Source organism: Papilio machaon, chromosome 12, assembly GCF_912999745.1.
Source record: "Papilio machaon chromosome 12, ilPapMach1.1, whole genome shotgun sequence".
NCBI classification, from domain to species: domain Eukaryota; kingdom Metazoa; phylum Arthropoda; class Insecta; order Lepidoptera; family Papilionidae; genus Papilio; species Papilio machaon.
In genome coordinates, this window is record NC_059997.1 from 5378477 (window position 1) to 5405108 (window position 26632).

The following is a 26632-nucleotide window of genomic DNA, read 5'->3' on the forward strand; positions in this document are numbered from 1 at the left end:
TAACATTACAATAGTCGTAAATAATAAATAACTGTTGTTTGTAATGTGAATGATGAAAGTCGTGGACGACCGGAAGAGGCTTGAAAGATTCGCTGAGTCGTAGCAAGAGGGACGAGAACATCTTGCGTAATGTACTTCTTCCGGTGATTTACTGAGAGTCATGCACAGCTTCTTATGTATTGTATCGCAGAAGCAAAGAATGTATTTAATGTGGATTTACAATGTTTGTTACTGTTTCTATACATTAGCTATTTAAAAATTCATGTGTTATTGCATCTACATATGTACATAGATCTTTTTGATCTTGATTTTCTTTAATTTAGTTTATTGACATGAGTTTTTATTAGTTTAATAAATGGGGTCATAGTAATTTAGTTTTGAATTAAGTAATAAATAACTAACCGATTATTTCTAAGACCAAAATCACTGTATAAAACATATGGTCATCCCTGTATTTATTTTTGAGAAAACGGAAATAACAAAACGGTTTAAACGAGGTTTGGTCTCAAAAACCAACGGTAAGTGTCGAATCATTGATTATTAAAGGTGTCCGTATGTTGAAAAAAATTTCAACTCAATATAGTATTGAAATAATTTAGAATTCGTCTACAGATTTAAATGGATATTGCTATAGAGCTAGATATGATAATTTGTTTAGACCATAAATAATCTTGCAACAAATGCTAAACATGTTTTCACAAGCTGACGTACGATTTGTTGGGAATGTCTTTATGAGAGCTTGTTGAAATGTTTAATTACTTGCTCCGTACACGTTTGCTCGTTTAACGGTAGGACAGTAGTTATGAAACATACGCGAAATGCTGCGTGTTATATTTCGTATGTTTTCTGAGTACTGAATATAGACGCTTTTGTTTAACAGTAACAGTTTTCATGTAGTTCATTTTCTTTGTAATGCTACAAATTATAATTAATTAACGCTATTTTAAATTTTGTTACAAAAATAAATGGTACGTTTTATAACTGATATTACTATTCAATATTATTTAATTTATTAAACAACTAGTCTTATTTAAAACGTTAAGAATATTTAGGTTTAATAAAAAATTAAAAGCATTGCTTAATTTTACTTTTTAAGATTGAACGTTAAATTTCATGTTGGAAAGATGATGACAATATGACAGATTAGATAACCGTTAAATTGTGAAATGAAAAATCATTAAGATATAATTAATAACATGACCAGTAGTATAATATTTGTTTAGTCATCAATAAAATTAACATAAATGCATTAAAACGACAGTATTTTATCTGATATGTTTTGCACAATCATTTTATTCCAGTTTCTAAGACCTAAATATTAACCAGGTCAGTTTTGCATATTCCGTTCTGTAACCATTAAAATATTAGTTATTTCTAAATATATTTTAGCAAAAGAATTAATAAAAAAAAACTGCTTTTAAGCTATTATAATTATATTTCAACCAGTTTTTGACTCAATTCTCACGGAAAAAGCACTTTATTTTAATTTTTTATGTATGTATATGAATAGATTTAAGATAAACGTTTAATTACTATTAGGGTTTTTTTTCACATTCAAAAGTTTGTTTATTAGTAGAGGAAAAGGGAGTAAGAACCCATTTGGTTGTTCAATCCATCAAAACATTGCAAAGGCAAATGACTAATTGTTAAGTCAGCGATATAATAATTTTTGTAATCAGAAATTTATTTTAATTATTTATGAAAAGGTAATTACAATAACCTCAAATAGATTTCAAGGATCGAATATTGATTTCAGCGGTACATAAACATGTGTATATTGTTGTAGGACGAGTGAGCTGGTAGCGCTAGTGGCGGTGTCCTGCACTCTGTTCCTATTTCTGCACACGCGCGATCTCAGCACCAAGCTGCGTCGTATGCAGGGCAGACTCAACGATGACGTCACCGCCTTCAATCATCTCACCGACAGTAAGACTGGTTTTATTATATTTTAATTTATATTGGTTGTACTTTGGCATTTATTTTGGTTCTTGCAACCTTTTTTTAAAACTATTAATTTAAAACTGTACTACGAATTAAATATAACTATAAACTTCTGTCCAAAATTCCATTTGAAAAACGTTTAATATTTGTGACCCACTGACACCGCCGCAAACAATTATTGTCAAACAATAAATTCTTTGCGACAAGCGTTGTATTTTAGGTCAAACGAAATCCTGGCAATGGTTTTAGAAATTGTCATAGAAAAAGCGCTTAGTATGCGATCTGGTGCGTTATATCCCATTGTATCGCACGCATTACTACAGGAACTTGTCCAAACTTTCACTAGCACAAAATAAATGTTAAATGGCGACTCCGACCACTGAATCATTCGAGTACCGTTCGACTGTGGTCGTTTCACACTTTACCCCTACTCATGCAAATGAATATAAAGATCTTTCATATAAATATCACAATAATAAAATTAAACACTCAAATATGTTTAACTAGCTTTTACCCGCGACTCCGTCCGCGCGGAATAAAAAATAGAAAACAGGGTAAATATTATCCTATGTCCGTTTCCTGGTTCTAAGCTACCTGCCCACCAATTTTCAGTCAAATCGATTCAGCCGTTCTTGAGTTATAAATAGTGTAACTAACACGACTTTCTTTTATATATATAGATGATTAAAGTTTCTTGTTGTTGATATCTCTCAGTATAATAAACACTACATATATGTACTTTCTTGTGTAAGTTCTAAGAGTGGCAGTTGGATAACAAAACTAAACCAAAAGTTATTCATGGTCAGTCATTTTTTCCATAGAGTTTAAGATAAAATATATCAGTCTTTATGAATCACATTTCATCGTTACATGATCAACATTAACTGCGACAGTATATGACAAAAAATAATCTGTCATTTTAAAAAGTTGTTGCATTTCATGCGACCCAAAGGATTCGTATGACATATTTTTAATCACATCGATATATAGAAGTAACTTTATTCCCCATAACTGATATGAAAATTATAATATTTACGATGTAATTTGTCCATAGTGAGAGGTTGTGGAGTAACCGAAATAATTTGTTACCACTGATTACATTTTGTGGTCAGCGTAATAAGGTGTATGCTTTCTTTGCGGTGTACAAATCTCGGAAAACTAGTTAAATTGTGAAATTGGATAGATAAAAATGTAACGAAATTTTACAGTTATGATTTTTATTACTGACCACCGAATCAAATTTGAAGTAAGAAATCTGTTACAAGTTGATAATATCAGAAAATTTATTATTATTATTATTAGATTATATCAAAAACAACATATTTACACCCGTCATATATTTATAATAGTAATAATTTACTTACGAGCACAGTAATTATGACATGATTGCCCCGTGCGTGTAGCGTTAAACATTTGTGTGTGAAATTGTACATCATTATGTTTTAAACGTAATGTTCTGTGTTATTTAATAACTTCATCTTTTAACTATAAAACATTATCATTTTATTTCTAAAATGCTTTACTCTACATAACATACCTTTTGAATAATAACTATTGCAATATGTTGAATGAACTCTACGAAATTTGATTTAAGTCTATAAAATTATCAATTAACTAATACACCAAACTGTCCAATGATGGTCTTAATTTATGCTCATTATTATCATTAGTTGTCATTTTAACCGTGCACTTTCACTGCTATAATAGCAGTACAAAAACATATTGTTAATTTTTTACAATCAGTTTCGTCGTAGAGTAGTTCCTTACTCATAAATATTGGTAGCAGTATTAACATAAAAATTATACATCACTTTTCTATCATACCGATACCTAATTGATAGCTGGTACAGTTATATTATAACCTGTCATCCAGGACCACATTCCGGAAGACCAGGTGACCTAAATTAGACCTCACTCAATTAACTACAGCTCCCCACGACGATACGCGATCAGGTAGCTGTTGTGGTCGTTTATATCCAATAATACAACGCCAGTCGTTAAGTAACTGATCGAGCGGTTAAAAGCGCCCCCTAGTGCCATTTACTGTGATAAAATTGGTACAAGCTTCTTGCGGCTTTTACTGCTCTAAGATAATTTCGTAATTGACAGGATACTGTAAAAGTTATATTGAAAAATATAGTCTACTAGCTTTTACCCGCGACTCCGTCCGCGCGGAATAAAAAAAAAATAGAAAACGGGGTAAAAATTATCCTATGTCCGTTTCCTGGTTCTAAGCTACCTGCCCACCAATTTTCAGTCAAATCGATTCAGCCGTTCTTGAGTTATAAATAGTGTAACTAACACGACTTTCTTTTATATATATAGACTAGCTTTTACCCGCGACTCCGTCCGCGCGGAATAAAAAAAAATAGAAAACGGGGTAAAACTTATCCTATGTCCTTTTCCTGGTTCTAAGCTACCTGCCCACCAATTTTCAGCCAAATCGATTCAGCCGTTCTTGAGTTATAAATGGTGTAACTAACACAACTTTCTTTTATATATATAGATAGATATATGGTATGTAGTAGTTATTTGCTATATTATTCCCAAGTAATGAATTAAGAAACTTTATGCATATGATGTTTGATATATAACTAACAGACTAGTTTTAAAAGTTATACAAAATAATATCGACTGTTCAATCGTTCAGTTCTCAATCTGTCTTAACAATTAACTTCAATGAGTACATCTGATTAAGATAAAGCCAAATCTAAATGGATTGAGAAATAAGATAATATCAATAGTGAACGGCGCTATCGACTTTGAATCGTCTTTTTCTTCTAACAAAACGAACGATTTAACAGTTGCAATATTGAAAAGAGATTCATAGATACTTGCTCTATATTTAATTTGTCGGTTTGTCAGTACCGTTCTTACGTGACCATTGTAATTCCGTTATTGTTACTATGTATCCTACTTTGCTATTGTAGGATTAAAATGCTTTTTAAAATAATGTACAACCTAGTTACGAAGTTTAGCAGCCTATAAATATAAAGATTTGAAAAGCTATTTTTATTAAATCAAACATATGCATTATGCTATTTTTAAAACCACAGGTTTAAATATAATATAGCCGGGAATAATAGCAGTCGAACGATCCATTACATAAGTACTGTATACATAAAAAAACATTTTTATTTACATTTTAGTTTGTCATCTGTCATATAAAAGAAAGTCGTGTTAGTTACACTATTTATAACTCAAGATCGGTCGAACTGTTTTAGCTGAAAATTGATGGGGAGCTTAGAACTAGGAGACGGACATAGGAACTTTTTTATCTTGTGTGCATTTTTTTAATCCGCGCGGACGGAGTCGCGAGTAAAAGCTAGTAAGTAATAAAAATGATACTATGTACAAAATGTATAACTAAAAAATAACGTACCTATTATGATATAGTCACTATAACCTTTATCATTAATTTAAAACTGATAATAATATATGCTTTGTATACATAAACACTACATACTGTCAGCAACAATTTATAAACCTTAAAATGAACAAAAAGAAAAGATAGAGGGAAATGTCTATAAATACAAGCTGGTTCTAAACGCTGCGGGCAAGTAGCACTTAACTTGCAGGCTTGAATCTCGCGCTGCATTTCCTCTTGTCGTTAATAAAACAACGTGAACACTCACGCCTATCCCCTTAAGGTGCAGGTAGAGATAACAGACATTATAGGTAGGTACAGGATTTCGTGTTTTTGGAATTGAACCTTGCTACTTTATAGAATTGCACCGCCCATGTGTTTGCAAAGAATGCGTCAGATTAATATTGTCTATTTATTGATTTAAAAACGGTTTGCATTTGTGTCATAAATAATAATTATTAAGTACCTTTGAATGGATATAAGTATTCCATACAATGGATAAAGTGATCTATGAGAAAGTTTTAGGTGTGATCTCAGTAAAACTTTCTGCATAAAAATTCACATATACTTATATTATATATTTAATATTACAACAGAAAAAAATCACGTACTATATCTTTGTTCTCCGGAGAAAGCTGGGAAAAATAGCTAGTATAATATTATACTTTATAATCCAAACAAAAGGCTACTAGGCCTATGTCCGGCCACAAGTTATGTAAATAGAATGTCTTACTATTATTCAAGATTTATATTCTAGAGCGCAAGGCAATTTGAATGTTTTATATGTTTTTTTTTAATAGAGAAAGTAAAGCGATAGTTTCGATTGTAAATGTTACGACTACTATATTACAGCAACGATGTAACGTTTCACGTGATTGTTACAAAACTGAACAAATATTGGCATGGCGTGTTTGTACGACATAGGGAAATAAAGCTAAAAGTTCACAAGTTGGGGGTACAGCAAAAAGACGAATATTTTGAAAGGCGTCTATGAGAAAAAAAGTGGGAATCTCTGCTCTCTGCCCATGATCCAAAAATATATGATGAAAACAGAATTAATATCTTTACATGAAAGTCGATATTATTGATGAAAATATTACAATATCAATTTCAATCAAATGTAAGTATAATATATGAAATACAATATACAGAAATACATAATTCATCCGTCTAACAATGTTAACATTTCCCTCCCATGGAGCATTTAAAGGTCGGTCGACGACCGGCGGCAGGACGCAGCCGTGGCTAAAGCATCCCGAACACCCGGAAGGTTGTCGTGACTACTCGTACAATGGAAACGTTACTATACCGACCATGCAAATCTTACTCGATATGGCAATCGATCGCACAATCCAGGCACTTTTAATAGGGCGTTTTAATTAACTACTGCGATAGCTTATGGCTCTTGGTTCATGGACAGGAGTTAAGGTAAATAATACTTATATTTATATCACTTATATCGTGACTATATGAAATACGTAAAGGTTTTAACAACAAAACTGTATTAAATATTTTAGAATATTGCCACTAATGAATAGCACAATCGACGTAAAAGTAACGTAACTATCAAAGACTCAAATTATAAAAAATATCACAATCAATAACTTGGTACATTATTATATAACAATAAACATTTCTTTGTAGCGCTTCGTTTTGAAATGGACCTAGGCAAGGGTCGAGGCTTATAGTAATTCTTTATGAACTCTATCGCTATCGGGGACCATACGGTATTGTAAGTTGAGACGAGTCACGCCTCTCAATGTCATTAACCGTGAATTTTCACTGTCGAAGCACCCATATAAAACATATTGCTATCTGAAAAGAGACTAAGAGAGATGACAATTATTTTTTTATAAAAGTGCTTTGGTCGTGGTTATCCACGCTAATGAAGTATACTTTCGTCAAATGCCTTCGCATAATCCTTCATTTCTTTGAGATAATTATCGTTGAGTGGAGTTGAAACAAAACATTTTTATTTTTTATACGTTTGTTTATTATTTACATTTTCTGAGAATATATTTCACAAACAATACGAAACTGGTCTTACTACAATTAAGTTTTAATATCGCACCAGTTGTACTGTAAAATGTTTTCAACTTTTACCTTTGATGTTGTTTGTAACTTGTTGTTTTTTGCCACAGATAATACAATCAAAATTTTATATCAGTACCTCAAAAAAGGATACATTAAATTACAAAGTACAAAAACAGTATAAAAAGAATAACATAGTCTAGTTATTTATTCACTTTTTCAATCTTCGTTCGTTATTCCAAAGTTATAAGTAAAATTTCAAACCTAGAACAAATGAAATTATAATGTTTTTACTATAAGTAACCTAGCCCTATGTTAGAATGAACCTGTAATATTCAAAGAATCTCCTCTATGTCCCGTTATTGACAATCATCGAGACAGGGAATTGAGTTTTCGTGACTGTAGACATGATATTATTAACGAGAGTTCTGTTCGTTTTGTTAGATCTTTATGACAGTTACAGACTTGGACACGAATTCTAAATTAGCTGCATTTCAATGTGAATACGAAATTATTTTAACTAAGCTTATATACAATATTTACAATACTATTGAAATAAGAATATGGCAAATTGTTCGACTATTTAAGACTTCTAAAACTTTCTAATCATAAATAAAGGTTTAACAAAGCTAAAAATCCAGGTACCTAAACTCAATTGGAATATTAGTATAAAATGAAATAACTCGCATACTTTTTGCATTACATTCTAAGAAACAGTTTAACATGAAGAACTGTCTAGTTGTCGTATCCAATTAAGGGATTCTGTTGGACTAATTAGAAAAACGAAAAAAAAAAGTTAGTTAACTTACATGTGCACATATTTCTGTTATCTTGTAATGTAAAATGAACTCTATTGCTAGGGATTAAGACTTTATATAGGATATATTATTGTTAACATACCTACGTACTGAGAGTTACTTAGGAAGAGTTATTTTTCCCGCTAATTTTACCGGAGTTGAACATCTCCTTAATACTTTAAATAACTCAATTATTTTCGAAACATTGAGTAGGGAATGTAGTGGCCGAGTTGTTGGAAAAATGTAAAAAAAATATTACAATATACAAATTACATATCTTACAAAAAAATACAAAAAAATAAATAATCATTTTCATCAAAAATGTGTTATTAAAACTTTCACATTCTACTCCACTTTATCTTAAAATATTCAGATGGTTTAAAACGCCAGTAAATCTAGATTATGCATTTTCTAAATCTGCTATGTACTCGTATGATAGAAAGTTTTAATATCTATGCGTAATTTTGTATTGTAACAAACACTTTCGAACATTAACATGCTAATGCAAGTAAATATAACTGTACTACTCGTATCTAAAAATGCAATATGAATCTATATATATAAAAGAATCTAAAAAAAGTCGTGTTAGTTACACTATTTATAACTCAAAATCGGTCGAGCTGATTTAGCTGAAAATTGGTGGGCATGTAGCTTAGAACCAGGAAACGGACATAGGATAATTTTTACCCCGTTTTCTATTTTTTTTATTCCGCGCGGACGGAGTCGCGGGTAAAAGCTAGTTCTTGATAATTATCATCCAAAATAACAGTAAAATATAAAATAATATTTCTCAATCTCAACTGTGCTTTTATTTATTTTTTAGTACAGTTCCAGCCGTGGAAAAGCTCGATTGTATAAAAAACATCTAGTTTTTTTGATAGTTTGAAATAACTTGAGGTCAAAGGGCTTTAGAACGAATTCGTGATGACCTAAAGCCGAAATATTATAGGCCTTATAACAACGTGAATTGATAAAAAAAAAAAGAAATTCTATATAATTTGTTCCAAGCAACGTTCAAGTCATGTAAATAATAAAGGTAACTGTAGGTAAATAAGTAACTCTTTTACGGCCATTTGACTAATGGAACTTTGTTGTAAAATGTTTTTAATCTGTAAGTGATGGTTATTGTGATAAATTTAATTTACTGACTGCGATTTCAATTCGTCTTTATTACTTTGTAATCTATAAGACAAGTTACATTTATCTAAAGACAAATTGAGAATAGGTTATTAAGTTTGTAAAGTTTGGTTTACAAATCACTTCAATTACGTCCATGTTTATACAATGGAAAGTTATAAATAGAATGGAAATGTTAGTTTTAAAATTTATTTAAATACTTACACAGTATAATTCATTAAATATTTTAAATGTTTCATGTTTCATATTCACGCTTAGAAACTAAACAGATTTGTTAGTGGCGCTTTCAAATTGTGATCATTAAACATCAAATGGCCTGCATCAGTAGAGACGGTCACGCAATCTATTACATTAAAATTTACTTAACTTCTCAGTTACCTAATGGTTTTGATTTTTTATCTAAGTTTAACTTTTTATTTGTTTTTATATAAGATGAACCGTTGAAATATTAATAGACATAGATTTTATTAAGCTTTACTTTCAACTACTGAGATCTTTTGAAACCGATATGATAATATTGGATACATTTTGTTTTTTTTAAAATAAATATAAGGTTTGCGACTAGAAAGAAAACGTACATATTTACGACGCACGAAGATGTCATGATTAACTTCACGTCTTCTAAGTAATTATCAAATCTGACGTATGGAAATATAAAGCTCAAAAAGTTCTTTGTAATGCTCTAATAACACACGTGTTGAAAAGTGTGTCAATAGACCAATGTGTGGAACAGTAACATCTTCATTAAGATAGTAATTGACGGCTGAGCCTATGAGGCATTTCACCGGTCGATTCGGCCGGATGCGCGCCGCTAACGAAATCGTTACAGACAGACTTTTTCAAATTCAATATCATTATAAATGATGCATCAAATAGACCGTCTTATTTGTTTTCTTAGGCTCCATTATCTTCAAAATGCAGACGTACTTTTTGCCGTTCCAATTTCCAACAACCTATTAGTATATACGAATATGATTTTTTGTGAACTCTCTTATTTAATACGGTCTTTTCACTCGTTGTCCCTATAATCAGAAAGCAATTACTTCGATAATAGCCGTGCTGTTCTATCCAGAGGGTTATCTTTAATCTATCTTTATCTTATTGATGCGATATTTTTTTCGTTATCGTCCGAATAGTCGCGTTAAAGCGTTTTATTAGCAGCACAATAGACAACCTAAAAAGCGTGTCCAAAAATAACGTCGATCGACACACCTAGTGTAATTTGATTTTCAGCATTCTTGTACGTCTTTTATTATTTTTTTATTCCTTCTTTTTGTGTGCCAGTTGTTGAAATTTTTTAGTTGAAATAAAAATATAACACTTGAAATTTAGCTTAAGTAACGGCCAACATTACTGTTATTATTATTTAAATACAATCCTTCGTGGAGATAAATAAATCTATTGATATTATTTATCTATACCGTCTGAACTCCAAATTCAGAGCTACCATAAAGTACCTAATAAGTTTAACGACAGGGAAGAAGATAGGTATTATTCTTTTCAAATATCTTGGCGGCTCAGAGTCATCGGTGCCCTGTGCAGTGCTCTCCTCCTACACCATAAATTGTGTTCTGCGCAGCGGCTCCCGTGAATTAAAGTGCCGGCAATATATCTGAAAACATTTATACTGTTGTTTTAGAATAGGAGTAATGCTTTTGATGTGATCATTATCCATACTGCCGATATCACCGATCCAAAGGATATGGAACAGGGTTTGTGTGTTCAAATAAGCAATAAGTTACAACAAGCGAGTCAAGTTGATCATTGGCGTATTATCGATTCGTGAAAGACAATTTTCTATCCAGCAGAGGTCGAGTCGTGAGATACCGAGCGACGTGATTTATGCTATGCGACGAAGAAATGTATTACATTAAATCGTATAGTTATGGTGTACTTCTTATTATTATGTACATTGTAACATGATAGGTACACATTTTTTCGTAATTTATTTTACTGCTCTTTGAAAAAGCCTCTTTAATCATATAAAATGTTATTTGTGAGACATGCAGTTATTCTTCACTTACCAATACCAACTAATAGATACTTAATATGATACAAACTAATAGATACGTAATTATGATAAAAAGAACCCGATTAACATATACTGAAAAAGGGTAATCCATCGATCCTACTTTACCGTACTTTATCCGGCACATAAATCTTTATTTAATGAATTGTCGGACACACACTTTATTCTTTGATATTTCCTGTACCAAAGATTTCAATTAGTAATCAAAATAAGAAACAACATCATTGGATTTTTGATGACTCCTTGATATTAAATTAAGGTCCCTAGATCTTATTACATCTTTTAACCAAAGTGGTAAGGAGTGCGGTATTTGCTTAAAATTTACATTGATTTAAAATGACTGAATTTAATTCAGTACATCTTATTTTAATGGTAATCCGTCAGTATATGATTTAACATTTTTTTTTGCAAAATAATCGATTATTAAGCATTCGAAAATCCAATTTTGGAATTCGGAAGCACAGCTCTCTGGTTATAACGGTTTTTAAATGTGAATCAAACTGCGACAAATGTAAAACAGCAAAATAAAATTACACAAGCGCAGAATTCGGATATCTGTTCTTTAAATTGACCGATTAGTTCTAGAGTGAAGACCAGTTGCTAGCTTCACAAAGCCTAAGAAGCATTTCGGTCGCATTTTAGTAACTAAAATTATCACTTTTTTATATCTCATACAAAAACATGTCCGTTTTTATTAAATCATATTTTTAAAAATACTTCCATTATTTAAAAACGGAATATTGAACCAAAAATTGTAAATAACAAATAATTTTAGCGTATGATTATTATTCTAAAGTAAGTTCCATCATCATTATACTTGATATGTTTCAAAGTCAATGACCATTTCAAATGAAGCTTTTAAATCTGTTATTAGGCACAAAACATTTTCATACACACACTACTCCGATATGATTCAGAAACATCAATGCAAATTATTGGTTCACAATACATAATTAAGTGTGTAATTTGGAAATATATGGACCATGAGTGTAACTATAGAATAATTATTTTATCGTAGCAAATAATACGGTAAAATCGCATTAGACAGTGCACATTATGGATTAACTTTTTTTCCGATGTCTATCTTCAGTAGTCTAAATAGTTCGAACAGAGCAAAAAATAGCAGCTATAGTTAATCAATACATTTAAATAACTGTAAAGTTTTTTTATTGTAGTAATTATTTTGCAATTGTCATGAATACTGGCAATTTTTGTATTTTTTCCTACGGTATACGGTAGTTGGCAAATTTTTTGTACAGTTCGTCTTTTAAAGGAACATTTAAAAAAAATAATAATTTTAGTTAAAAATATCAAAACCTCAAAAATTTTAAGTTTTTTTTTTGCTATTAATAAGTAGTAGATGTTTATTTGCGATGTTTTTTTGTTCAGGAGTCCAGACGGATAGAACCGAGCGTGTGTACGCGTCTTCTCAAGAGTTCAAAGAAGCCCTCGAAGCTATCAGAAGGAATACTGGAGCGGTAACACATTTCTATTCTTAACAACACTAACTGACCATTTTGTATGCTTACTAAGTGCTGACTTAACAGTTACGTTAATGCAATATTCATACATATAGTTCGCACTTGAATTTAGATATCTGGAATCTAATTAAAAATATCGTGACCAGTATCACTTTACTAAAGCTAGGCGTTAAATAAAAGTACATGTATGTTTTCAATCTGTATGTGTATGTATGGATGTTGTAAAAAAAACAAAATTATATATCGTTGTTTGAGCTGGAGTACCTAAACTAAATCCTACAAATTAGTTAATTTTTGTTCTTAAACATATTATTATTGTATAGTTGTATGAAATTAACATTTCATGTACCAGGAGCGCAGCAAACCGCAGAGGACGTTGGAGGCGGAAGAAGGAAGATCACAAGAGGACATTGAACAAGAACTGTTAGATGAACTATCGATCCCTGATCCCTGGGAGCTCAACAACACAGCGCGTTCAGAGATAGAGTTGCTGTTCTTCAACCGAGTTCCAAAGGTCGGCAGCCAAACCTTCATGGAGTTACTTCGAAGATTGGCTATAAGAAATCAATTTGGTAAGTATCAAACTGAACTTACAACAAGAAAACTCGTACAAGCACTCGTGGTCTGCTTGAGAGTAAGAGTTCCGTGTGGTTAATGAATTAGTATAAAAATGTTCAAATTATCATTATTTATATTATAATAATAGAATAGAATAGAAACCCTTAAGTCATTCTGGCTGCAAAGGTCTGATTTGCCCATTGTATTGAACTTCTTTCGACTCTGTAGGAAGAAATATTCATTTCAATTCATACAACTTTTTTTTTTTACAAGTGACAAGATGACAACGTATTAGTAAGTACATTTTCCTATATACATTTTCTTTTTGTTTATAATATAATACAATATGTTCAGGGTTCCACCGTGACACTGTGCAGCGTGTGGAGACAATCCGGCTAGCGCCTGCGGACCAGCAGGTGCTGGTGAACGTGGTGTCCGCGCACGCGCCGCCCGCATCTTACATCAAACATGTTTGCTACACTAACTTCACCAGGTAACATGTTTACTGCAGCAGTCATTAAAGGATTAGTTTATCTTACTAGATTAACACTCTGCGTTCTGTATTTAGACAAATTTATGTAAAAGCAGCTCGCTTAAGCTTTTAAATCATAGATTAAATAGCTATACTGGATAAACTATATTTTTTTTAGTAAAAGTAAAGTTAGTAGTAGCTAGATATTATATTCTGTATGTGATTCTTACTATTTACTAATCATCATCACAAGTTACACCGACTTACGCCTTTGTAATTATTAATCACTAGCTTTTACCCGCGACTCCGTCCGCGCGGAATTAAAAATAGAAAACGGGGTAAAAATTATCCTATGTCCGTTTCCTGGTTCTAAGCTACCTGCCCACCAATTTTCAGTCAAATCGATTCAGCCGTTCTTGAGTTATAAATAGTGTAACTAACACGACTTTCTTTTATATATATAAGATTACAAATTTGTCTATCATAAATTCCAGGCAATGGGCTTCGTCTTTATGATGGATTGAACGATTCCTACGTCAATACAAACAAAATAACTTATACGCTCTAACGGACAGGCATTTGCGGGCGTAGATATTATCTTATCTTAAAGAGAACTTATTAAGAACATTAACTCACTGCTCAATTTCCAATGCGTTAGCCGACAGCGCGACAATCAATCATTACGTCTGTTTGTGTCGGAAGATATTAATGTTTTATTACTAAATATAGACCAAATGACGACTGTTCGTTATAGCTAATTACGCAAATCGAGGAAACGTCTTTTGTTAACCGTTAAATTAGTCTATTGTTCGCTATTTGTGAAATAAGGAAATTGTGAAGCAATTTCATCATGCGTACAAAAAAGATTTAATACCAGCTAGTCGGTGAGGAGAGGAATTTTCAATGTTAGAATATTTATATTGCTGACTGGGTCTGCAAATATCCATAGTTATAGATAAGAAAGAATGTTCCAGAGAGTACCTTTGAAGACACCACAGGGATTGTACTAAGTCGAGTCTTTCATTGACTATTTTCCTCTCTTAAAACGGGTTTTTAAAATTGCCTCCCAGTACTAAGAAAAAGTAGTTCATCGTTTATCCTTACTAAAAGTAAATGTTTACTTTTAAGGTTTGGCTATCCGTCTCCTATCTACGTGAACGTGGTCCGGGACCCAGTGGAGCGCGTCATCTCCTGGTACTACTATGTACGTGCGCCCTGGTACTACGTGGAGAGGAAGCGAGCCTTTCCAGACCTGCCGCTGCCGGATCCCGCATGGCTGAAGAAGGTAAATTATATATAATTACTAATAAATTTGAATAAGAATTATAAGTAAATTATTTCAACAATTTACTACATGCGATGCGGAAATATATTGTGATTGTGTATGTTCAAAGTATCATATTAATTTGTTTGAAAAAAAATTATTCAATAACTTCACAGTATTAATTTACATGGTAATAATTTATACCATTAAAAGATAAAAGATTAATTTATATAAACACATAGTCATAAAATTTGAAACTGTGGTAATTGGATAATCTATTTTACGATTAGTTGAAAACAGGCTTTTTATTTTGTGGAGAAGTTTCAAAAGTAAATAATTGAATTCTTATCTGAATAAATAATTGATCTTGTAACTATCATTACTTTTCTTTAACTTGATTTGATATTAAAGCTTTTCTCTGTCTGACTGTCTGTATCTGTTTAAAATTACATATAGAGATAACGTTAATAAATCTCTCGATGTAATAAATGTGACGCATTAAAGCTCTCAGGTTTATTAATCTATGATTTGACAACAGTCGTATCTGATTTAAAGTTCTAATCTTTGATCGAGGGTAAAATATTTCTATACGAGTTGTTTATGGCTTTGGCTTTGTATAGGCACACGGCAAAAGATTATTATTGATAACGATTATTGTATTGCTTTGGATTTATTACTAGTTATATTTTCAAATTATGCTTTTGAATAGTGTTATTTGAACAATTTTTTTTACTATATTCATATTCATAATATGAAGGGGTAACAACTCTATTTTCTCTTTACTTTTTATTCTAATTATAATTGCAAAAAGCTGGGACTAAGACATCGCTTCAACCGCCCCGAGCCATGCCCGCCTGACAGCTAGCACAGACTAATTATAAATATTAATAGTGTTTGCAATTGCAAAACTCTTCCTCTCATTTTTTGCTAATCACACTACATAATAAGACATTGGGTATGCAATGAAGCAACAAAACATGTTACTCATGCCTCCAATATAGTAAAAAAAATAATAATACAGACCACTTATTTCGAACTTATAATATGCTACACAAATATTCTAATTTAGAATGTTGTCTCCATCTTACTAAATCTAGTTTACTCAATACTCTTTGGTCTCTATTATTCATTGACAATATTGATATGTCTTCAAGTTTGTTTAAAATTTTTAATTAATTCGTTCTGATCGTATAATTATTAATGTGTTTTTCACATTCGCCATATTGTTTTAAGGGTACAATTAAAAACTATTTGCTTTCTCGTCTCGTTTGCTGAATGTTCTCAATTCTTGACATTGCATTCAAACATTTATCCGATCTTACTAGTACGTGCATAACATTGGATCAGAAGCGGTGTCTTTGTGGTCGTGTGAATGTTAAAGATCTAATCACATGAAAGATAAAAATTACGGTATATTTTAATTTTAAATTCTGGCATTGGCACGAAAAACTCAAGATTAAAAAAAAATAATTTAAATAAGTTCTTGTGATATGAAACCTTTATCTATAAATTATTATTATTGATATTACATCGAAGGTAGGCCGTTAAGTGTCAAGGCTTACAATCTTCGTATTCCAATATTGCTTTTTCTTGAGAATAAATACAAGAAATTATTAATTTAAATTAACCCAATATTTTCCCTATTCAATTGGTTTAATAAAATAAATCAAAATACAGTAAAATTTTATCAAGCATTTTAAACAACCTAATTTAAAACTTGGTTGCAGGATTTCGAGACGTGTGTGCTGAGTGGTGACCGTGAGTGTCGTTATGTGGAGGGCGAGACGCACGAGGGCATCGGAGACCATCGCCGGCAGACACTTTTCTTCTGCGGACACGAACCGCAGTGCACGTTAGTACTTACCACCAGTACAATCATTACTTTTTTGCATCCAGCAGCCACGTAGGAGGACATTTATCGCTGTACATCTATCGTAAAAAATGTTTGCTTTGCCTGGTTTTCTTGTGGTTGTGTTCGGAGAATAAGATGTTCCTACCTGTTTAGGTACATTTCATGAAAAAAATATTATATATAACTATACAATTTATAAATTGACAAATATATGAAAGCGCCATCTATATAAAACTTTGAAAAGTTTTAATGAACACCAGGTAGTATTGATGTTGTTTGTTATTTCAGGCCGTTCAACAGTCGGGAGGCGCTGCAGCGCGCCAAGCGCGTGGTGGAGCAGCAGTACGCAGTGGTCGGCGTACTCGAGGATATGAACGCGACTCTCCTCGCCTTTGAGCGATACATACCGCGCTTCTTCCAAGGAGCATTGAACTTGTATTGGGGTAAGAATAACATTCTCACTTCGATTCGTAATTTTTCTGCTGAGCACGATGTAAGTGACGTAAATCACTGACAGATGGCGCTGTTACTATTTTGAACTGTTATAATTTCTGCACCCGTCGTGCAAACCGAGGCCGTCTATTTTACTATTGCCACAGGTGGGCACAGTTAATCGAAAAGTTAACTTCGTTAATCGTTAATTCGTTAATTAAAAAATTAACTTCGTTAATCGTTAAAGCGTTAAATTTTCGAAAATTTAACGCTAGTTAAAGTTAATCGTTAACAGTTAACCATACCAAAATTATACATACTAATTTCACACTTATTGTGGCGACACTTGTTTAAAATAGTAATTTGACTATACATTCTATAACACATTAGTATTAGAGACAAGATAAGTATGAATGCAGTATAGTATATTTCATTACGAGTGCGGAAAGCCTGTCATTGCAAAGAGTTCCGACAAATGTCTACCCGAGCCGAGGCGCAGTCGAAGGTGAGGGTTGACAGTTGGAACAAGTTGTAATGACGGTTCCGCGCGTGTACTAAACAACTATTTTTAATATAGTTGCGAAAAATGAAACAATTTAATAGAATCATAAAAACACAATAAACTCAACTAACTAAAATGTTTGAAAAATGGCGCCAACCGTAAAAGAATACAAACAGAGATTTTTTTTTGTTTTCTTCACCCATTCTGGGAAGGCAAAGGGAACTATGCCCAAACGGCCAAGTCTTCAGTAGATTATTTTTATTAATATGAAATGAAAATGAAATTTAATGAGATTAAATAAAATGAAACCTAACCTAATTCATTGAATCAAATCATTAAATCTAATACTGTAACAAATTAGGAGCTTCTTTTTAGAAATATTTGCATGAATCATAAAAACTTCAATGATTTTTTTTCTTTTTAATAGACATTACTTTGACAGTTGGGAAAGAAAACGCACGAGTTTGGAAAAGCTAAAGAAAAAGCACGAGTAAAAAAGTGTTTTAATACAATTGCACAAAAAGTGGCGTATTGCAGGGACGAAGAGCGTTCGGAATGTGGGCTATTACTACTACATACTCTTGCTTTTATATACTCGTAATGAAATATACTATTTCGAACCTTCTTTTAATTTTTTCCTGTTGGTCACGTCTTTCCCGGACGCTCTGATGTATCACACTTGCATGCGAACTTCACATATATCAATTATCAACTCGTTCGTTCACCATTTGAGTCGCCGACAGTCGCACAACATAGCTGAACTTACGACCGTGGCGTGGCACGTAATTTAAACAAAATGACAGCACGTCTCCAAGTTTCTAATTTAACGATTAACGGACTTTTATTAACGGAAGTTGAGTTTAACGGAAGTTAACAAAAGCGTTAACACTTTTTGAAGTTAACTTAAAAGTTAATCCGTTAAGCAAAATGTTAACTTCGTTAATTAACGATTAACGGATTAACGAGTTAATGCCCAGCTCTGACTATTGCAATAGAGGTTCTATCCCAGTCTAAGCTTTACTAAATTTAAATATGATTTTACAGAAGAGCTGAACACGTTCAATCGAATCAATAGAAACGCATTCAAACCGCCAGTGTCGGAGGCGGTAAAGCAAATCGTACGAGCGAACTTCACCAGGGAGATTGAATTCTACGAATTCTGCAAACAAAGATTGTACACACAACTGCGAGCACTAAGAGACCCTGATATCACTCTTCCCACCACAACAGTCAACAAACCAACGAGAACTGACTTCCTTGACAATTATTTAAGGCCCTAAATGTAATGATATTTAATATATGTATTTATGTCCCACTAAATAGGAACTGTAAACTTCTAGAAAATTCATTGGGGAAATGCAAAAGAATTGGGATTCTTTCGTAAGACTGTTTATACGCAATGCAATTAGACGACATTTTACAACCTTACCATGGTTTTCCACCAAAAAAATATGTTTTTGTACAGTGGAAACGCACAGAAGAGTTGTGTCTAAGTGTGTGATTAAAAAAATATTATTGAATGTCTAGGAAAATGTGGAAGGAAGAATGAACATACTGAGGCTGACATTTTTATAGGTTAGAAAATTTGACATCAATTAAAATAATAAGGTTTCTCTAAAAAACAGACGAATTAAGCACCTCATTATTTTCGAAGTAGATTCATTAATTTAGAGAAAGTCAATTGCTCGTATTACAAAAATAAATAAGGTTACAAATAAATTATTATTGTAAGGTATTTAGTATCTAAAACCATTTAGGTACAAAATTAACTGAATTAAGCAGTTAAAATTCAATTAAAATCAAAGCTGAACTTAGACATTATTATGATAAAGTTGATACTAATTGAATCAGAAGAGCTCTGAAAATAGGAAAATCTATTTAAAATAATGTAAAACATAAGTCGTCTTATTTCGGAGAGCATTTTGTGTGTTTTTAATTTATTTTTTTGTCTATCGTTTGAAATACTCACCGTATACGAAAATGATTAAAGTAATTTAATGAAATGTTTTACTTCTGCGTCAAGTTTTGTATAAATATTTACTAAAGAGATGTTTATTGTTTATATTTTAAAAGAGAAATTTTTATCTTAAGGTCCCGCTCTTCGCTCTCAGGAGATAATTTTCTTTTTAATCGTTGTATTAATTTATGTCACTATGATAAGAAACAACTTATTTATTAATATCATCCAATAATTGTGATATGTTTAGCCTTACATTAATTTTAAGTGATATCGCTTTTGTACATTAAAATGAGCTTATGATTTATTTTTTTTATTTTTTTACTAGCTATCGCCCGCGAGTCCATCCGCGCGGAATTAAGAAAACGTAAAGTAGACTATGTGTTCTTTCAGACTATGTTCAACATCTGTGCCAAATTTCATCAAGATCTGTTGAGCTGTTCTGGAGATACCTTCAAACAAACATCCATCTAAATTTTAATTGGTTTATAACATTAGTAAGATTAAACCTTAAAACAGTGATTCTCAACCTTTTTTTGTTGCGGCACATATTTAACGATTTCAAAATTTGGCGGCACACAAAGAAAAAGATAAAAATTATTTACTTATTACAACACACTGCATAAATAGTTTATCAACTGTATAAAATTTATTGTATCTATATGACATTTCTAGACGCGTTTTTTTTTTTCAATTATTTGGATTTAAAAATTCATGTTAAAAATATTTTTCTTTTTAAATGATATAATTTAACAAAATTAACATTATACATATTTGCAAAATTTGGCGGCACACTTTTGAAATTTGGCGGCACACAAAAGTGCCGCGGCACAGTGGTTAAGAATCACTGCCTTAAAATATAAGGCACCAATTTAAATTCAAATTTTCAAAGTACAAAACTAGCTGATAACTTTATTTACAGGCTTAGTATCAAGATAAGGTTAATTTTAATAAAACAACACGCTGTATAATTAGGAATAGTATTTAATTAGGAAGTTTTCATAAATCAGATGTCATATGATAACAATAAAACTATAGAAATACATTGACACATCGGTATATTTATAATTAATATGGCCACATTTTAGGATTCAGGTACATACAAAAGAATTAAAACGAAGTAATAAATATTGCTGCCGACTTAAAAGTAACAATAATTTAAATTTCATAATTTATATTAGTCTTCTTGAATCAATAAAAATCTTTAATCTCGAAACAATCAGTATTCATTATTTACTTAGGGTATATACTTACTATGTCATGATATATTTTCATAAATATAAAAGTAGTAAATATAAATTTATCTATTTTGTAACATTCATATAAAAAAAATAGTTCAGTAAAAATTATTCCCACAAATCTTAAAAATCGTCACAGTTTTTGTAGGACTTCTTAAATGTATGTAGTCTTAGTAATATTGACAGTTATAAAGAGTTATTAACGGTTTTAAAAATCTAAAAATGATAATTCTATATTTCAAAGGCATTGAATTATATTCACATTATTAATAATAATAATAAAAAAAATTCATAGCATTAACTTCAAGATTAACAACAACACAGTCTAAGTTATTTTTCGATATATAGATCTAATTATTTAATACGGCTAATAGTTTGTAAAAATTATTAAAATATTAATAATATCATTCAGAATATACCTCTCTAACTATGTACAAACAGTTCACATTCAACAACTTGCTCACTTCATCGGTCGTTTTAATAATTATTTTATCGTATTATATTGTTCTCGTTTACGCTATACTACAAAATCATAAAGAAATTTAATAATCAGATAGGTCGTTACTGCGAATGGCACTCCGTACGAGATGATCTCTCGATTCTGTAAATTCTACACCTACTCTAAATTATATCACAAAAAACGCTTTACATTTCAAGCCTCATAATATTAGGACGCCACGTATTGCTTCTCTTAGTAATTGATCGTTGTATACAAAGCATGCCACGGAATAAGACATCAACGGTCTGTTCGAGCTTACGCTGTAGTTCCGGACCAGCCGGATTAGCAAGACACACTCCTTCCTTAGAGGGCTCGTCCACTCGTCTTCACCGCTCTTGCACTAAGGCTAAAATCCCTCATATCTTCTTTCAGAGCGTCAGTAAAAAGATGGGTGCCAGTCCAAGGGGGGGTGAAGCGCCGCGGGCGCCGTCTGAATCAGCGCCGCGGGTGAGGTCGCCCCCAGCCCGAAACAGTCGAAGCAGTAGTTAGCTCCGCTGTTATTGTCCCAAAACTGCTGCCCCTTGCATTGGAATCGAACGGCCAACTCCAACCTCTGCCCCGAAGATATGCACGGTGCATATAGCACGAACTGAAAGCGGTCCGAATATCCGTCGCAGGAGCCCTGCACGTAAGTCGCCTGGAGATCGGTGTAAGTTTTCCATCGATTCATCGTGTAGCGAATATGAACAGTTTTATGAAAATCTAAATTTCTTACGCGCACCGAACCGCAGACTGTAACGTGAGCGCCTTCGCAAACTCGAGCGCTCTCAAGGCACACGAGCATCTTTTCTAGCTTCTCAGTGACGTCACGCGGTACTTGGAATAGCGGTACTAACGTGAGAGTGCCGAGTCTGGGCGGCGCTCGTGCGGGCGGCGAGGAACTCAGCATGTCGCAGCCGGTTAGATCATCGTAGGCGGATTTTGGAATAACTGGAATTTCATCCATAAACGTTTTGACATCTGCTAAATCGAGTCCCAATACGTCGGCGAAGCGAACGATCTTCTTTCGTCCCGGCGTGCCGGGCGGCGTTTTGCCAGTTTTTAGAGATGAGCACCTACGAACGCGTTGAGGACGATCGTCTTCGGTCTCTTCTTCTTCTTTTTCCTCTGTGCTTAATAACTTAGGATCAATTTCGGGAGTAGGGGACATCTCATTATGTTCAGAAGCTTCACTGGTAATAATTTGACTCGAATCGACAAGATCGGTAGCAGCTGTTACTTTAATATCGATATTGTCAACAGGAATTTCGTCTTCGCCAAGATCGAGATCTATAATTGACAAATTTTCGATACCTTCCGTCACATCATTTTCCAATGACTTTTCTGTTAATGTAACCTCATCATTGGCCTCCGATGGGTCGCTTTTAGCAGACTCAAATTCAGAATCGCTATCCGGTATTGTCGAATGATTCAGTGGCGAGCTAAGTCGTTCAGATTCTACAACAGCCGGAGATCGAACTGCACAATCGATTTCATCGTAACTATTTTGTCGCGCACAACCTTCAAAACTTATAGGAGAGTAAAGTGGTTTGTCTGTATGACCGTTTTCTCGCGGGACCGGTTGTAATTTCACTGGTGAGTAGTCCGTGTAGAAAGCAGTGGAGAATTTGAAACCATTTTTGTTATTATCCGGATGTTTCAACATTAACCTGGCCTGCTCTTTAATCTCGGTTTCGGTATCGACATCGCAGAACGGCCGGACCGTGTCTGCTGCAGCAGCTCGCTCCGGAAACGCCGCATCGTATTCTTCGACAGGACTGGAAGGGCTTTCGCACTCTAGTTCAAAATCATAGAATGTGTCTAAGTCCCTTTGTGCGGAGTTAGCGGGCCTGTGTGTGGGGGCGGTGTCTCGCGCGAGCCAGCTGCTCTCGCTGTCGTCGTGTCCGGCGCCGAGGTTGCGCAGGCGGGAGTGCAGGTCGCGCGCAAAGGCGGCGGCGCGCCCGCGGCACGACATGGGCAGCAGTGACGTCAGACCACACTGCGTCCCGCTGCCGGCGCGGTCGCCGCTCATCTGCGTCTGAAAAATTAAAACAATATTTTAAGTAAAGTTTAGTAAAGACTTAATGGTAAAGTCGAAAGAAATCTTAGACTTATTCATAAAATAGAACCACTTCTCCAGTTACTTTGAAACAAAGTTTGAAAATTATATTCGTGGGCACCTTGCCAACAAACAACAATACAATTGAACTGTTTATTCATGAGTATCGTGACATCAAAGTTTAATGTCAAAAGTGAACGACCTAGATAAGATAGGAGTTACCCGGCGCGGCTGCGATCTGCAACACAGTCGCGACTAACGAGAGAAATTATATTTCAAAAATATGACGAGTATTAGTTTCATTGTATGGACAATTAGTTATTAACGTAAGATGCGAGGAGATTATAACTGAAAGCAATATTCGCATCTCTTCTTCGTGTTTGTAAAACATATAAAACAACTGCTTTAATAAAAAAAAATAACAGGCCATGCTTAGTTTTGTTCTGTCACCTCAAGTATTTTAACTAAAACAACAGTTAAATTTTAATTAAATATATATACTTGTTAGATTAATAATTAGAAGGTACATGAAAAAATACAATACATAATATATGGTAACATAAAAACCACTAATTTACAAAAGGAAAGAGAAATAAATAAAATATGCTAATAATGATAGAATGTCGAATTTAGAGAAATAAACACAATTCAGTCGGCTCTTTGTAATTTTATGAATGAGACGAACGTCTTTGATAAAGGTTGTTATTAATTGATTGAAAGACAAAATTGTTATAATTTATCAAAAATAGCTAGCTCCTGATACGCTGGGACAAATGCCATATATCTCAAAAGACATTTTAACATTAGGAACTTTTTATATTTTTTAATATAATGCGTAGTTTTCGTGTCTGGAGAGTAAAAGAAAAGATTTTTTTCCTGTAAATAGTATGGAAGTATGATTTATCTTGAAGAAATTTACTTTTATTATTAGTTACAAGGTCGTCTTGGAGGTCACGCAATGACCCATTTAAACGGAGTGTCTTTGAATGAAATGTAGGAAGATTGAAACGACCTTCAGTTTGACCTTCGCGTTATATTTATTATAAAATTAAATTAAATGTAGAATAAATGAACAAATTTATTGCTTTTTTTGCAAATCTTCTATTTATATAAATTAGAATGAATGTTTGTATGTTTCTACGTATGTTTGTGAGCTGTGTGTTCCTAAATTTTAACTTATTATGAATAAAAATTATAATGTTTGATGAAACTTATTTCTTTCACTATAAGCCGACGTTATTTTGACTTTGGAATAGTAACTCATTTAGCACTATAACAAAATATTTTCCTTGAAAGCATTGCATTCGTGGATGTTTTTAAATGAGACGATGCGCGTCGTGTCCTTTCTTATCAATATTCTCTCCGCAATAAGTACACAGTTGGGAGTCTATTTTCATCGGCACAATATCGAAGTCAAAAAGCGTAAACACAGATAAGAGCGAGGCCTCAGTGGCACGTCGCCGCCGCAACGAACCAACGCATTTTATGCCCTATTTGCGTTGCGGCAACGATTTCGGAGCGACGCGACGCGGGCCATCACTGCGTACCGTCTTAATGTAGCACTGTTTGTCGTCGCACCAATGCTCCGACGACGTAGCGCATCTTCTTCACCTCGCTTCGGTTCTTGTACGTCGATCCGTTGAAACATCGCAAACGATCTTATCGCAATTACTAATTGTGCTTATACTTTTGATTGCCACACGAAAATTGAGCTTAATTAAAAAGATCACTTTATCAATGAAGTGATCTGCGTGTGACAATTACGTGAACAAGATGCTTGAGACATGAGAATCATCGCATATCTCATAATTGCGAGATTTGTTTTATACAATGTATATTGCAGCAGTGTACAGTTTATGTACTATACACAAATAGTATACTAGGTTGTATACGATGTAATAATGTAATTATTGTACATTTTTTTTCCTACATATTAAATACATTTCATGTTATTGTGTTCCTTTACACCATCAAAAAGAAAACAGTAATTCAACGCAGAACAAATGATATATGTAAAATTAAATGGTCGGCTATTTTTATTTTTATAAACAACTTCTGTAAAACATTCGAGCAATTTCTTCTCGAACGTAACGTATATATGTATGTATGAGAGTGTACACGGTATACATATATGTATGTGTGAAAGTGTACACGGTATATATGTATGTGTGAAAGTGTATGAACAGGTCACCGTCACGCGCTCTGTCCCGTGCCAAATACAATACCCGTCACAGAACGAGGGCGTATGTATACAGAAATAGAAGCTTTATGAAACTAACGAATTCCGTAATTATTGCCCGATAAATGACCTTCAATCGACTGCACGAAAAACAGTGCAAGAATTTTATTTCGCAGCACTACAAAAAATAATAAACCTTGAAAGTTCATTCGTGACAATTCGAGAACTTATCTTCACTAAACATTTTAAATTTAGAATAACTTTGGTAAATGTCGTTATTCTTAATTTGAATTTCAGAGATAGATTTATTATTACATTGGCGTTTGAGGACAACCCGAAAAAAATAGTTATAAATAGATCATTTTGGAAAAAAAAATGAAAAGATTACAATATGTGTATCGACAACCACAGGTGATGCTAGACTTTCTTATCGATAATAATGTTTTCAAATCTCCCTTATTCTAACTCAAACAACTTAAGCCTCGTTAAAAACTTTCTTTTTTTAAAATAAATGTCCAATATTTACAGGTTTAGAAAACCAAGAACCTAGTACGACATACAAAAACATTTGCAAAATCGATTCACCGTTTTGTAGATCATGCATGAATTAAATAAAATCAAATATAATATTTCTCTTTACAAAATTGAATTTTTCAAATTCAGAATGTTTATTTTTATCGAAGACCTTTATTATTTTTAAGGCTATTTACAATGAAGTATCCTTAGAGATACGATTCCGCAGAATTTTATTTATGTATTTTTCCGTGTCCATTTCAAAGCGATTCAATTTGAATGCCGTTGTCGACAAAAGGATTTCTTTGTTTGTTTAACTGCAGAATGCATAATTAACAGCTAAAC

The 26632-nt window shown here is 32.9% G+C and overlaps 2 protein-coding genes and 1 long non-coding RNA gene across 5 annotated transcripts in view; 2 read left to right on the plus strand and 1 right to left on the minus strand.

The window, feature by feature from the left end:
- The window catches only part of LOC106719092 (heparan sulfate 2-O-sulfotransferase pipe), a 44248-nt gene extending 24756 nt beyond the window's left edge, over positions 1-19492 (plus strand). For both annotated transcript variants that reach the window (XM_045680234.1, XM_045680235.1), the window contains exons 3-10: positions 1787-1926; positions 12692-12780; positions 13136-13355; positions 13696-13834; positions 14942-15098; positions 16805-16929; positions 17218-17372; positions 18908-19492. In XM_045680234.1, the coding sequence (XP_045536190.1) occupies positions 1787-1926; positions 12692-12780; positions 13136-13355; positions 13696-13834; positions 14942-15098; positions 16805-16929; positions 17218-17372; positions 18908-19143 (1261 nt within the window). In that variant the 3' untranslated portion in view covers positions 19144-19492. The remainder of the gene's footprint in view (positions 1-1786; positions 1927-12691; positions 12781-13135; positions 13356-13695; positions 13835-14941; positions 15099-16804; positions 16930-17217; positions 17373-18907) is intronic.
- A 1916-nt stretch (positions 19493-21408) lies between these two features.
- LOC106719206 (glycogen-binding subunit 76A) overlaps positions 21409-26632 on the minus strand; it is a 38506-nt gene continuing 33282 nt past the window's right edge. For both annotated transcript variants that reach the window (XM_014513487.2, XM_014513486.2), the window contains exon 2: positions 21409-23574. In XM_014513487.2, the coding sequence (XP_014368973.2) occupies positions 21934-23574 (1641 nt within the window). In that variant the 3' untranslated portion in view covers positions 21409-21933. The remainder of the gene's footprint in view (positions 23575-26632) is intronic.
- Positions 23501-26632, plus strand: part of LOC123721445 — a 40323-nt gene continuing 37191 nt past the window's right edge. The window contains exon 1 of the long non-coding RNA XR_006756234.1: positions 23501-23572. This is a non-coding gene — a long non-coding RNA (uncharacterized LOC123721445). The remainder of the gene's footprint in view (positions 23573-26632) is intronic.